The 15,848-nt window shown below is 42.4% G+C and overlaps 1 protein-coding gene across 1 annotated transcript in view; it reads right to left on the bottom strand.

Annotated features, from left to right (window-relative positions):
* TTK (TTK protein kinase) overlaps positions 1–15,848 on the bottom strand; it is a 64,742-nt gene that overhangs the window by 12,769 nt on the left and 36,125 nt on the right. The window contains exons 11-17 of the mRNA XM_015410052.1: positions 13,631–13,752; positions 13,027–13,153; positions 9,703–9,795; positions 8,090–8,247; positions 7,847–7,998; positions 2,966–3,090; positions 2,021–2,101 (exon numbers count right to left, since the gene is read on the bottom strand). Of these exons, the coding sequence (XP_015265538.1) occupies positions 2,021–2,101; positions 2,966–3,090; positions 7,847–7,998; positions 8,090–8,247; positions 9,703–9,795; positions 13,027–13,153; positions 13,631–13,752 (858 nt within the window). The remainder of the gene's footprint in view (positions 1–2,020; positions 2,102–2,965; positions 3,091–7,846; positions 7,999–8,089; positions 8,248–9,702; positions 9,796–13,026; positions 13,154–13,630; positions 13,753–15,848) is intronic.

Below are 15,848 nucleotides of genomic sequence, written 5' to 3'. Positions count from 1 at the left end.
CCCCCCCCCCGCAAGGCAGTTGGAATTTTCAGTTGGGGGAGGAGAATGATGTCAGCTGCTCCCTAGGCAGAGGCTGTGTGTGTGTGTGTGGGGGGGGGTTGTAAAGACAGACAGGCAGATAAACGTTGGCTGATGGTTGCCAACTCCAGGTTGGAACTCCAGGACATAGGGTTGCCAACTCCAGGTTGGAAACTTCCAGGATATTTTAGGGATGAAGCCTGCTGAGGGTGGGATTTGAGGAGGAGGAGGAAGAGGGGGACCTCAGACAGATACAATGCCATGCTGCCCACACTCCAGACAAGCTGTTGCCAGTCTCCAGGTGACAGCTGGAGAGATCTTAAAGCTTTGGTGCTATTTCAAAGTGTTGCAATTTATTGACAGAGTAGTGTTTTGGAAAATCTTTAGGAATTGTTTGGTGCATTTACGATGGGGCTCCTGGGGAACTATTGTTGCCAATCTTGGCCCAGCAGCCATCAAACCATTCTCTTCAACCCCCTGCTGTGCAGCTGACTTTCCCCTAGGGTTGCCAATCTCCAGGTGGGACCTGGAGATCTCCCACTGTTACAATTGATCTCCAGATGACAGAGATCAGTTCCCCTGGAGAAAATGGATGCTTTGGAGGGTAGACCCTATGACATTATACCTGCTGAGTCCTTCCGCCCCCCCGCCCAATGCTGCCCTCTACAGAATCCACCCCCCAAACCTCCAGGTATTTCCCTCCTTAGAGCTGGCAACCCTACATTCCCCTCAGTGCCTGTTGGTAGGCATCTAAGCTTGGTCCTGTCACCTACTTTGGCCTTTGGGAGAAAACACATTGGGGCCAGTCCTGATAGGGTTGCCAACTCCAGATGGGAAATTCCTGGAGATTTGAGGGATGGAGCCTGAAGAGGGTGAGGTTTGAGGAGGGGTGGGACCTCAGACAGGTACACTGCCATAGACTCCACCCTCCAAACCAGTCAGTCCCACATAGGGAACCATTGTTTCCAATCTCCAGGTGAGGGCTGGAGATAACTCAAAATTACAACTGCTCTTCAGGTAGCAGAGATCAGTTGCTCTGGAGAAAACAGTGGACTCTGTCATTATACCCTGCTGAGGTCACCACAGCAAATTGACACTGTTTGCCCAAAGCCAGAGCATTCTCCCAGAGCCTCTTTCTAGATCTTGTTGTATTTATTTCCACAACGGGCCTAATTCCTATTATGCAATAAAGAGCTTTTGTAGGAACAGAAAACAGATAATGCTTACTACACACAAAGGTGAATCATACTGAGGTGCAACTTTCATACCATAGGAGAGTCAGTCAGAATATTTTGGTTTACAATAGAGGCTATGAACTCTAGCCACAAGCTCATTCAGTGGGGCCTCGAGCAAGCCACTGATACTCTCAGCCTCAGTTCCACATGCACAGTAATACTGGACTACCTTGCAGGATCTTTACAATGCCAAAATAACAGATATAAAGAGCTCTGGACACTCTAAATTGATGTCTAAATATTACATTTTGGCTAACAGTATTGTTTTATGAATTTGTGAGGACACTATTGCTGTATGGAATTTTAACAGGTTGCATTACTAATTTCTAGTTATTGAAACAGGGTTTTCAGTTTTTTAAAAAAATAGCATATTATAGTAGTAAAAGGAAGGATGTTTACATTTTATTTGTAGGACCTTCCCCAGCTATTTCGACTGCATAAGATCGAAGTCCCACCCATATTTAAATATGTGAAAAAACCTTCAACAACTTACTGTTTTTATGATAGCCCACTCGTATCAATATTTGCATAGCATATTAGCCTAGTTTTTAGATTTTCTTCCTAATATTTTCCTTAGCCAGTCTTAAATGTCTATCTTGAGTATTTATGCTATTCATACACTACGGCCCCACCATTTAGGGTACCCTGATTGTTTTATTCCCACCACTGTACCCAAGGAAATGAAATAACATTGTCTGAGGTTTGCATAAATATACAGAGATAGGTCCAAAGATTTTACCCTTTCAATAAGGATGAGAATATTTTACCTTTGATCTTGGTTTTCCATTTTCTGCACAAGATGACATATCTTTGATTGCCTCTGGTGACATATAGTTAACTGTGCCAACCTAAGACCATAAAAAATTGGGTTAAATACATTTAAACAATAATATATTAAAGTACTCAACCTCATGCTTCCTTTTGAAAGCTTGTATAAACAAAGGCTCAGAAAAACAATGTCTCCAAATATAGGTTGGGTCAAGCCGCAAAGATATGAGCAGAGTTCTGTAATAGTTCTTGAGAAACATTAGTTCAAAAACAGAACTTGTTAAACAACTCTAGAAAGGCCTGGATAGAATTTAAAAGGCTTATGCTAATTTTTGATTCACAGAGAACTCACACTGAATGATGTGCAGAAAATATCTTAGAGCAGTGACGGACCCACATGCAGATCTTTGATATGCCACCTGTGGCTCTTCTGAGCACTGTTCTCTATTGTGGCACCTTCCCATGCTTCAGGAACATGGGCAAGGCTCTGGCCTGATAAGGCTTGTGACTGCCACCTTGAAATAGCCAGAGCAACAAGTTAGCTGGAAGCCTCACAAAGGTGCAGGCCTCCTGCCAAGGATGGAAGTAACCGTGGTTACTTTGGCTGACAGTCATTGCAAATGCTACCTTGTAAGAGTTTGGCTGCAATTTTGGATTGCCTATGCAACTCAACATTGTCCAGGCTGCCCAAAATGGCAGCTGACATCTCACAAGGTAGAATGAGATTTTGGAGCATTTAAACTATTTTGTGCTTTATTGGAAGTGGGGGGCGCTATAAAGAGGAGACAGAGACAGGAAAGATGAAGAAACTAAAAGCTGGGAGGGCTGCAAGGATGGGTGGGAGAGATGATATTTCCCGTTGCTCACGAGTCATTTAGGTCTTCTGCTTGTGTTTTATTAACAGGTAACATAAGCACTCCCCTCCAACAGCAAGTTTTACCCACCTGTGAATCTTTAAAAATACTAGTCACATCTGGTTGCATTTGGTTTGCAATGCCAAAATCTATTAATTTTAGCATTCCATCCACTAGCAGAAAGTTTGCTGGTTTCAGATCACTATGAACAATACCTGCAAAATAAGAATGGTTCAAATGAAGCATGCAGTTTCAGAATTAATTGTCTGTAAGGCATGTATTTACTTTGTTCTCACTCATCATCTATACTTATACATGAGAACAGAAGCATATTTCTAGTTCCTGTTGCAAAACACAGCTAGAACAGAGTGGGCAGAAAGTCACTCAGGAGTAATCAATTACTCTTCAAGCAACTAAAACAGCGCTCTGCCTTTCTTTCAGTGCCATGGTAATCACTTCCTTATCCTTCCTAGGTAAACTACCACAGTAGCTTTCCTCCACTTTTTCTTGAAGGAGATGGAAGCACACACATGCAACTTTGCTCTGGATGGCAGAACACGAGTACACTTTCCCATCTGTGTCTCCTTAAACTTCATTGTATGCATGCACTAGGGTTGGCAGCAAGCCTGAAGGAAAACATCCTGTCCTTTTAACAGAAGTTTAATATGTGGAAATAGACAGCTGAAGGTTTTCATGGCATGGAAGCTAAAATAACATCACATTAAGCCTCTAAAGGGGATAGGAAATGTGTATATATTTCCTGTGTTTATACTCTACCTTTCTCCCAAATAGGGAACAACAAAGTGGCTTACATCATTCTCGCTTCCATTTTATCCTCAAAACACTGTGAGCTACTTCAGGCTGAGTGTATATGACTGGCCCATGATCTCCCAACAAGTGTAAATGGCAGAGTAGGGATCTGAGCCTGGGACTCCCAGTCCAATCCTCTTAACCACCATCCAATACAGGCTCTCCAAGCAATGGCCAGCCACAAGCATACCTTTTTGCTCCAGACAGGAAAGGTGCATGCTACCATTTCTTTCTTCCTGCAATGAAGCTGCTCTTTGACTCTTCGGGGGGGGGGGGGGGGGGGGGGGGGGGGAGGGAGCAAACTATATATTTTCTCCTTACAGGCAAGCTACAATGGGGCTTTGCAAAAGCAGCAGATTTCCTCACCCAAACACTGTAAAACTGCTCTGAAACACTAATTTTTGTACAAGCCTCCATTTTGTGACTCGCTCCCTCCATTAAACCACCATTTTGTGATTGGTCCAAACAAGGGGTGTACCAAAAACCCCAGTATTTTTTAGTTCGGGTATACTGAACCCGAAATATCGGTATTTTCAGATATTCCTGAATCCCAATACCAGTATGGTATTTGAATTTGGGAAATACTCAGGAAACCTGATTTTTTCCGGCTCCATTATGCCCTATAGAATATAGTAGTCAATGGTCCCCATAAAGTATAATGGAGAATCGATCTGGGGGACTTCCGGTACAGAGCATCGACGGGCGGGTGGGAGCGTGGATTGCTCCGTCCCCGCCCGAACTGCTTTCACTTTGTTCGAGTCTCCTGCATGTCGGGAGAGCTCGACTAGCACCCCGGTGGTGGGAGCTAAAGCAGGGGGCGTTTTTCTGGCCCCTCCCCGCATTCGGCAGGGCGGGGGGTGTGTGTGCCCAGAACAGCCCCAAAGCCGAAGTGATCGACAAGGAAAGAACATGGCTGCCGTGTTCTTTCGAGATGCTGTCACCCGGTCTGTTTTTAAAGTTTTTTTTTCTTGGGAAGATACATCGCATTGACTGGTTGCTGGAGCTGAAAGAACTACCCCTGATGGATACTGCCCCTTCTATGGAAGAAGCGGCCGCAATAAATTTACCAGGGAACTATGAATGACGAGTTTAATGGGGTAAGACGTAATTGCCTGTGGAGAGTATCATCACCTATTAAGAGTTACAGTATAACTGAACTTGCTCGGGAGTATGAGAGAAAGGATCTGTGAAAGGGAGGTTATAGAAGTGAACAATGGAAGGAAAAACAACAGTTGGTGATTTTTCGTGGGAAGAATTCCAAAAAGTATTAGCGGAGGAAATTAAGCAGGCATTTAAATCGGCTTGTGAGACCGCTCTAAGAAATGTTGTAAAAGAAATATTGGAAGTGAAGGGACATAAAGAAATAGTACAAGAAGCGCAAGGGCAAGAGGAAGTGCAGGAGGCGGAACAAGAGAGAGATCAACAGGATACACAGAGCTTTTCTGCAGAGGAAGAAATACAGAAGGTAGACAGCTTTAAGAATGCTTTGAAGGAGCAAAGAACAGCCAAGTTACGAGTAAAAAAGAAAAAAATACCATTGTTAGACCTAACATGGAAAAGAAGGAAGAAGGTCAACAGAGGGAAGAAATCAAAGAGGGAAGCTAAGAAATCCAGGGACATTAGGCAACCAATTACTGGGGGACATGGAAGAGTTAACTCAGAAATAGAAATGAAGGAGTTTAAGAACAGACGGCATTGGGAGGAGAATATGGAAAATCAAGACAGAAGGGAATTGGACTACCAGGAGGATTGTGTTTGTAAAACACCAAATTGTTTTTTTTCTTTTTATATGTCTCTCTCCTCTTTTTTTTATATATTGCTATTGAAAATCTTAGAGGAGATGGTGGAGTAATGGTAATGCTGTCCTGATAACTATGCTATGAACTAACCGGAGATGTAACATGGTTGTGGTGTTTTATATATATACATATATATTATACATATATATATATATATATATATATATATAAAAAGAGGGTTGTTATAAAATAGAATGCACTGTTATTGTTTAGGATTAATGGGTAATGTAATTGTATTTGGAAAAGAATTTGATTGCTGGTAATGAAAATAATAATTATTAGGATTAAGTGAAGTGTTTATAATTATATAATTTAGTGCCGGTGAGGGAATTCTGTTTTGTTTTGGTTTGTGAGCGTGTAATAAATTGAGGGTTGGAACTAGGAGTGGAGAGTAAAAAAAATCGTGTACTTGAAATTTTGTTTTGAAAATGGAGAATGTGAAGTTAGCGTTTATGATTAATATGTATTTATTTTTTGGCAGGTATGGTAGGGACAATATGTAATAAAATTGTGGTTGCTGAGGAATTCATTAATGCCAAAGTTGAAGAATAGGGTTATATAGGAACTTTGACAGTTGGGTTTTGAACATATTACCATGAATTGGAATTGGAATGGTGGCAATAGATATATTAAATAATCTTTTGAGACGGACGAACATGATGCTTGACAGAAATTCCTACAATTTCCCACGATTGGAGTTCTTCTTAAAGGTTTATGCGACGGATTACTCCAAATAGAAGGAATGAGCACAAGTGATTCAGCAGATGAATTTATAAAAAGGTGTTCTGATGCTTAGATAGGAGAATGGAGTGGCAAATTAGAACAAAGTTAGTAGCAAGAATCATGAGATGTTATTATATGATATGGCTAAAATTAACGAGAATTCAGAAATTGATTATGTATATGAAAATATGTTTTTTTTCTGGGTCAATGTGATGTATCGAGATAAGATATGTTAGTCATGATTTGTGTGTATGTGTGTCTATAAAGCATAAAAACCCAATAAATCGATCTGGGGGTATCTGGGGCTCAGGGAGGGGCTGGGGGGGGTTTTGAGGTAGAGGCATGTTTTTTAAAAAATTGGACCCGGGGGTCCAATTCTGTGGTCCCCCAAAGAAGGTGCCCCCATCCTCCATTGCTTTCAATGGAGAGGGGAAAAGTGTTTAAGGGATTGTGGTCTTCAGAGTTCTCTCGCTGCAGAATCCTGGAGGAGGCATTTAAAGTGACCGCAATCCTTTAAGTTTAACTATTCAGCAGTCCTGAAAATCCTGAATATTTTCGGGATTTTCAAGGACCAGCCATTTTGGATAGCCAAGAAAGCCAGATCTATATTCAGCTGAAAGAATATCCAGAAAATACTGATAAGGTATTTTTTGGATATTTTTTGACTTGGACGTAGCCGACGCACACCCCTAGTTGCAACCAATGCTCTTGAAAAAAAATCACATAGTTCCTAGAAACATAAGGCCTGCCTTCCCCTGAGCTAGAAAACATTTGGAAACAAACTTCCAAACAACAGGTAATACCAAAAGCTATATTACATGTTCCTTGGAGGCTCGGGGAGAGCGTCCACCATTGCTGCTTCATAAACCGGAAGTCTAGAATTTTCTCTGTAGATGGCCTGCACATATGCAGTTCCCATGTGGGACTGCTGCACAAAATCCACGAAGACAAATAGTTATTACTTACACTGCTATTTTAAATAACTTCTTCAATAATATTGTTTTAGATATTTTATTGTTCTGTGTTTATTGTAATCATGTAAAACACATTAATAGATTTGCTGTTGACTTCACTGGAATGTATTTCTTAAACACAATTTGTATATTAATATACATATACAAAAATGCAAATTTGAGATAACTTGCAGAAGACTTGCTGAAGACATTCCTGTATATATAGAGGATATGGCTATCTTCTTGTGCTGAATGGACCATCCTGCTCAGAATCCAGACACTTGCAACATATTTCAAAGGGAATGAGGGGTGCATAGCAAGAGGCAAACCAACGTGAATAGTGAATGCAGCATGCAGAATAAGACATGCACCAAAAGACACTGCACAATATCTCTAGGAATATTCTTACTTCATGCAGGGAGCAGTCTCATGCCTAGTTGGAAGAGTGTGAATCTCTTATTTATTTATTTAATTTTATTTATACCCCGCCCTCCCCGCACGCAGTGGGCCACTGACTAAATCATCTTGCAAGTAGGGACCACACAAAATCATTTTGTGAGCCAAAGTACCATTCTATATCCAAGACCTTGAGTGTTGGCAAGAAAGGAAGACTAAAAATGAAGGAATATAAATGAATATTAAATGCACTACAGAGACTAGAGACATAAATAGATTTTGATAAATACCATGTTGATGGATTGTATGGACTGCTTCCAACATATTTTTCCAGTAGCTCTTCCGCTCCCATGGGTTAATTGTTTTTTTCTTTTTAAGCCAGCTATTAAGATCAATATTTCCACACTCCATCACCATGTAGATACTCTTCTCATTTATTTCACTAAAATGAGGTTATAGAAGTAAATATATATTTGAGAAAACAGTGTTAGGAAAAATGAGATAATCCTGTAAGTGAAAATAAAATTACTTACTAGTCATAAAGTCGAATAATGTTATCGCTGTGTTGTTGAAGCTTATTTAAATGAACAATCTCATTTTTATAACTTTCTACAGTCTGTTGATCTGCCTCTTCCAGATTCACATATTTGATGGCACGAAGATGTTTCTTTTCATCAAGTACCTGGAATACCTGGAAAACAATCATAGGTGCTGTAGGTTTGCTAGTGTACTCATGCAATCATATATTTCAAAGCAAAAAAACAACAACCAAGACAGTTCTTCAAACAAAGCACTGCACCTCCCCAATTTACAGGTTGTATGTCATGATTAAAGCAGGTGCTAGAGAACTAATCTCCTCTGCTATTATGAATACATCACACTTAGCTATACACTACCCCTGCTCACATGTTACAGAGAACACATTCTGCATGTACAAATTGTATATCTGTTTGGATAAATGTGGGGTTTAAATCAGATGTTTAGTAGGATGTTCTCTGCCTCTTCATTATCCAGATTCTTGTTTGTACTAGATCCCTTCCCTTTGAAAACCTTAAATCAGGTCCCCAACCTTTGAGCATACAGGCAATCTTTGGAACTGAAAAGGGGGTGGTTAGTGCCACCCCAAAATGGCTGCCACAGCAGGCAGAGCCAAACAGAATACCTCCTTCCTCACACCTCTTAGTAAGAAGAAAAGACTGAAGGAAAATGGAATCACACAATGATTAAGGAAAGCCCAAGAGTTTACCAGTTGTGATCCTCCAGCAGAAAACCCTTTCATATTAATTAAGGCAGCAAAAAACCCCAAACTTTGCTTTATACTTTCTGAAAAGCTTGGCAGGTGCCAAGGAAAATACAGGTGGGTGCCACTGCATTCATGGGCACCATGTTGGGGAACCCCGCCTTAAATCATATGACTGTTCTTGATCTACTCATACCTGAGCACATGATAAGGATGAGTAGTTCCAGCTGATTGCTCTAATTTAGGCTGATGAAAGAGTGAAATATTTTCCCTTGGCTTAGGAAAATTCACCAACATGTGTTGAAACCCTAAAATTGGAATGATCTTCCAGTTGCAAAGCAGTTGTAATTATTTTGTCTTTCCAAGTTGTTTACGGTACTTAAATAAAAGTCAAAGAACAGTCCAGGCTCTTAGCTTCTCTTACGAATAATTAAGTCCAGTCCTTCTCCTAGGAATTAAACTGTGAACAAGTGGAGACCCATGATACTCAGAAGGGGATCCCTTCCCCCTTTTACTTTTATGCCTCCCCACCACTTCCACCAGGCCCACCAAGGTTCCCCCCCACCTCTGACGGTGAGCTCTGAGCAGCTCCCAGCATCTGCTGTCTAGCTGCTGAGGCTTCCCCCCCCCCAACTGACACTGGCAAGCCCTGTACAGCACCTAGCCTCCACCGCTGGGCTGCTGGTGGACCCCCCCCCCCCCGGTCAATGGCAAATTCAGTCTTTTTGAAGTTTCATTTTTTAAAAAGGTAAAGTAACACAGTATTAGATGACCAGGGGAAATCAGTATATCATCTTACATTATTCCTGCAACAACTAGTTGCCTTATCCATGACTTCTGTGTTACCTCCCATATGAAACACTTACTGAATTTGATTGACTTACAGAACTGCATTTAACAGCTTACCTTACTTGACCCTCCCCTTCCGATTTGTTTCAACACAGAATACCATTTTCCTTTAATAAAAATGCATTCATTGGAAGGATCAGAAGCTGAAACCTTAATAATAATAATAATAATAATAATATACAAATGTGTTAAGATAGTTAGCTACTATTCCTACCCTGTGCTTCATTTGGGTATTTCTGATGACCTACAAATAAGTACTATTTGATATAAATGACAAAAGAAAGAGATACATTCTAAATTACAGGAACAGTGACATATGTTGTTCATGTTTTAAATAAAACCATGAAATTAAGGAAGAAGAGGAGATTGGATTTATACCCCGCCCTTCACTTGGAGTCTTAGAGCGGCTTAAAAACTCCTTTCCCTTCCACTCCCCACAACAGACACCCTATGAGGTAGGTGGGGCTGAGAGAGCTCTGACAGAAACTGCTCTTTTTCAAGAACAGCTCTGACAGAACTATGGCGTGCCCAAGGTCATTCAGCAGCTGCAAGTGGAGGAGTGGGGAATCAAACCCGGTTCTCCCAGATTAGAGTCCGCACACTTAACCACTACACCAAACTGGCACAGTATACAGAACTATTATTATTATTATTTATTTAATTTATACACCACCCTATCCCATGAGTGGGTGGCTTACAGCATAAAATCCGTAAAACAATAAAAACAATAAAATCAATGAAATAGTAGATGGCATGATAAACAATAACAACAAATCCCATGCTTCCTATCAAGTGAATATAGGTACCCCAGAAAACTCCAGTGCCCAATAGTATTATCTAAAACAGCAAAGCACTGGAAAGGGGCCATAAACAGGGGAGGCCAGAATGGTTAAATGTCCGCCACTTCAACCAAAAGCCTGGCAGAACAGCTCAATTTTACAGGCCCTGCAGAACTGCAATAAGTCCCGCAGGGCCCTGATCTCAGGTGGAAGCATGTTCCACGAGGTTGGGTCAAGGGCCAAAAAAGCCCTTGCCCTGATTGATCCTAAGTGGACGCCCCTTGGGTCAGGGATCACCAGGAGGTATTGATCAGAAGAGCATAAAATATCCGGGGTCATTTGAGGAGAGGCAGTCCCATAGGTATGATGGTCCCAGGCCACATAGGGCTTTAAAGGTTAAGACCATAACCTTGAACTGGATCCGGTATTTGATCAGCAGCTAGTGCAGTTGGCGCAACACCGGCTGCATACACGCCTGTGAAGGTGGCAGAATCAGCAAGCATGCCACCACATTCTACACTAGCTGCAGTTTCTAGATCAGGCGCAAAGGCATAGAGCAAGTTACAGTAATCCAACCTGGAAGTGACCACTGCATGGATCACTGTAGCTAAGCCCTGAGGGGTGAGATAGGGAATAAACTGCCTGACTAGCCAGAGGTGATAAAAGGCCGATCTGGCAGCCTCCACAGTAAGCGAGGGATCCAGCATCACCCCAAGACTCCTTACCCATCATGCAGGCACCAGTGGTGCCCCACCAAAGACTGGGAGCCTGATCCCCGACCCCAGTCCCCCATGACTCAGGTGCAGCTCCTCCATCTTTGTTGGATTCAACTTCAGCTAGCTCTGCTGCAACTATCCAGTCATGACCTCTAACACCCTGTCCAAAGTTTCTGGGGTGGCATTCAGCCAGCCAGCCATCAACCGATAGAGTTGGGTGTCGTCTGCATATTGACATGCGAGGGGGCGCATGTAGATGCTAAATAACACCTGAGAGAGGATCGCCACCTGCAGCACTCCATATTCAAGTGGGTAACGCAGGGACATGCTCTCCCCTAGCGCCACCCTCTGTCCCTGACCATGGAGAAAGGAGGAAAGCCACTGTAAGGCAGTCCCCTGTATCCCAATGTCGGCAATGTGGTGGATCAACAGGTTATATTTGACCATGTCAAACGCCACTGTCAGATCCAGGTACCTCCAGAAATCATCTGTGAGGGCGACCAGCACAGTCTCCACCCCATGACCAGGGCAGAAGCCAGACTGGAAAGGGACCCAGAATGGATGCATCATTTAAGAAGGCCTGGAGCTGCTCAGCCACTAGGCCCTCTCAACTACCTTGCCCAGAAATGAAAGATTCAAGATTGGGCGGTAGTTGGTGAGGACCGCAGGGTCCAATGTCAGTTTTTTGAGAAGCGGACGTACCACATCCCTCCTTGAAGAGAGGGATACGTTGATGAGATCTCCAAAGGGGACCCAAATGCCATCCCCGCAAGCCCTTAACTAGCCAAATTGGACGCGGGGCAAGGGGACGTGTGGTAGGCCTTACAGCTGCCAGGATCTTATCAACTTCCTTACTGGAGAGCCGAATGAAGTGGCCCAAAACTGGACTCAAAGACAGACAAGAGGCTTCCAGTTCCCTTACTGTATCAAGTGTGACAGAGAGGTCCTGGTGAAGCCATGAGACTTTATCTGCAAAATAGCTCACAAATGCCTCACAGCCAATGGCCAATTCCCTACCATTTTGCTTGCCTTGAGGCAAGGTAATCAAAGATCAAATGTCCTAAATAATTGGGCTGGGCAAGAACTAGCAGACACAATGGAAGCCACATAAAAAGTCCTTTTAGTGGCCTTCACTGCCATCTCATAAGATTTCATAAACAATCTATAGGATATTCTCGTAGCTTCATCATAAGCATGCTGCCACCCTTGCTCTAGCCATCTCAGTTCTCACTTCATTCTCCATAGCTCCAGAGTGTACCACAGGGCTAACTTGGTACGAGGACAGAGAGGGTGCCGGGGGCTAGGTATTTTATTTAATACTCTTCATCCCGTGCATTTTTTAAAAAAAATTAAATGTGGGGGAGGGGTACTGGACGGCAGCTCTGCAGCATGATTGATCCAGCAAAAAGTAAATATGGCCAGGCCATAAGTGACACAAGCATTGCTGCAAGCAGGACAGCCACCTCAAAACTATGGCAGATATCTATGAAAGGACTGCACAGCTGAGGAATGGGGTCTCAGTAGGAGCTGCAGGGCTGACAGAAACGGCAGCCGCTGCTTGCCCAGGAGGAAACCTTAACATGGAAGCAAGCCAGAGAGGCTTCACAGAATAGCTGACTGGCTCCTCAAACCGATCACTATGAAGTACTGTAGTCACATGATTGTTTTGGTTAAATGAGCCACACACTTTTTCAAGAATATGGAAGGCCAGCACCTCAAAGTGAGCCTGAGATTAGTAGCCAGAGGAGCAGCAGCTGCTGTAACACAGTCTGAATGTCATTCCTGCACACTAGCCCAGATATGAAGAGGGCAGCTGAATTCTGCATCAGATGAAAGTTCTGACCTCTCTTTAGGAAATAAGGCCAACATTTCCAAAAGACTCTTACCTGTAATCCACTTGGCATTTGGAATGGAGTTGTTGGAGTACGAGGATGCATATAGGAAAACTGGGTGTAAGGTGTGGTCACCTTCCTCCCCGGTAGAAAATCATTATTTACAACAGGAGTGCTGAAACTGTCAAAAACGTTTTTTAAAATTAAAATCCTTTCTAATGTAATAATAATCAAACTACCAAACAAATCTCTTGCTAAGTAATCAAGTAGTTGAAATTGCATGTGTTGCTTGCTTCCAATATTTAACAACATGCTAATTCATTAAAGGGTTTACCATTGGTCCACCATTTTCAAGAAACCCCTCAAAAGATTTTTAGACTTCACAATCTTTGTCAGGTTATGAAGTGACATTTCCTAGTTTTTATCATCATCTCTTATTTTCTTTAAGAATTTTAGTTTAAAACTTTAACCCCAAGTACAAGATAATTCTTAGACTTCAACCAGGCACCAAAACTTATGGGAGCTCACAGTTAAGATGTGCCTACCATTTACCTAGTACACAAATAACTGCTAGCTTATTTACACTGTACCAAAGCAAACAACGACACAAATCTATTCTCTAAAATATTAAAACGGAACACAGCACACAAAAAGCTACCAGGCCATGTAACTGTTCAACGTGCTGTTGCATGGCTCAGTGTTTTTCCTTGCAGTAGTCTCTGGTGGTGAAAATCTTCTGGAAACTTGAAGCACTGGCTGTTCAAAACATGGGTTTTTCTCCTACAAAATAAAGAAAAGCGTTTCTCATCAGTTTTCCTGAGACCACACACAGTACAAAAGTTACTCCTGACTGACCTGTTTACATACATTGATGAACATTTAACACAAAAATCAAAGATGGACAATGTTCATGTGATCTCTGTATTACATGAGGTCCTCTTAAAATTTCAGAGCTACTGAACACTTTAACAGTATTCACCACAACTGCATTTGGGTGACGATAGGTACGCCAGTAGCTAAGCAACACTAGACAAGCACAAGGTTGTAATGAGCTTAACAAGCCTAGTTCATGAAAGTTTTGGCCATCATCCCCAAGGGTCCAACTTTCCCAAAATGAACTAAGGTCCCTGCTGCATTCATTGCAACAATGTCATTTTGTTGCCCCTGTGGAGAAACGCCATTTTGTGGATGTGTTTAAGTTGGTGTGGGTAGGAGGAGGCCATCAAACTTGGGGTAGGCCTGGGCCTAGTCTCCTCCTCATTCCCCCCTCCCCTCCTGTATCCAACCAGTAGACTGAGGGCAGCTCCCTAGAGAGATCAGGAAGTCCATCATGGTGGTGAGGAGATCTGCCCCAGAATGCTGCAGGAGGAAGAGTCACTTCCTGGGCGGGAAACTGCACTTTTATATTGTGGAGTTTTGGGTGGGAAGCCAGTTCAGACAGCAGTCAGAAGTCTGGAGCCAGTCAGACTTTTGATTGGAGTCTGCAGGAGGCAGAGGCCACTTTGGGAGACATGCTGATCTAACCTTCTCCAATGAAGTGAAGTAATGTATCTGCCCTGCAGACCCTCTAGACATGGCATGAGTGTAGAGAAGGGAGAGATGGAGCGTTTTGGTCACCTTTATTTGGATTCTTTCGTTCACTGTGGATATGCCTGTAAATAGTTAAATCCTTTAACTGTTAATGGCGAGAAGTCCCTCTGTACTGCGTAGTTCTCCCAGCCGCTTAGACACGCTAGGGATGGGTCGGGGACTCCCTGAAAAGGGCAAAATGGCCAGTTGCCAACTCTCCATGAGAACCCCGAAGATTGCTAGGAAGCCCTGTGGTGGGTTCCTAGTGACACCAGAGGGAGGTTAGGAGGCTCTCCCGCCTAACCAGAGCCCAAGACAGGGACAGTGGTGGCAGCAATACCTGGAGGCAGGTGCCAGGTCAGGCAAAGGAAGGGTGGGCAGAGCGGGGCCTGGCAAGTGATGCAGGCCCGTTCCGCCACAGCCCCTTTCCTCAGTCCTTCTGTGGGCTGCTTCAGCCGTCAATGCCCTCCCTATGGCATGGTCTTCTGCTAAAAAAAAGGAACCTAACTTACGTTGCAAGCTTTCCAGAAATGCATGCAAAGCAGTTTTATTTAGAAAAGCTTTTGGGAAACTGATGGCAAAGGAACCAATGGTTGGATTAATTTCTTTTATTTATTTTTAGAAAATTTATATCCTACCTTTCTGCCCTCACCAAATCAGGTAACAAAACCATTAAAATCAACCAAACACACAGATCATTAACACAATTATAAACAGAGCTAAAATACATACAGAGATGTAAAAACAACAACAGTTGTTGGCTAATGTTTTTGATTTGTTGTGGTCTATGCTGGTTTATAGTGAAAGGGCTTAATAGCAGTCTTCAAATACTATGTGAACCATTAGGGTCCCCTTTTAAAGTAAAAGGTAGGTAAAATATTTTAAAACAACCATGTTTGTGCAAACAGTAATATCTTAGGCAATCCTAACAAGATAGAGAAGGGCCACACTATATATACATGGTACTGTTTTGAGATCAATTTAACACTGCATATTCAATGTTCACTTTGCTTTTCACTTTGTTTCACATTCAAAGGCTTTTCCAGTCAGGGAAAAGGGAGAAGAAGTAGAGGTTGGCTAATAGAACAAGGTTAACATTGCAATGGACATACCATGATTCTGTCACAGAGATGAACAGACTAAAGAAAGTGGCGGTGCTACCATACAAATACTGCAAATACCAGAATACAACAATGACTTTCAGAGATTCACAAACTTATGCAAAATCTTTGTATTATGCAGATTTAAAAGATGATTCCACAATCAATAGCTATAAAACGATTTCTGGAAAATGAAAAGCTGGCTGG

This window comes from Gekko japonicus, unplaced genomic scaffold (genome assembly GCF_001447785.1).
Source record: "Gekko japonicus isolate JY-2015 unplaced genomic scaffold, Gekko_japonicus_V1.1 scaffold311, whole genome shotgun sequence".
NCBI classification, from domain to species: domain Eukaryota; kingdom Metazoa; phylum Chordata; class Lepidosauria; order Squamata; family Gekkonidae; genus Gekko; species Gekko japonicus.
Note: the sequence above shows the minus strand (reverse complement) of the source record. Positions and strands in the feature narration are given on the sequence as shown.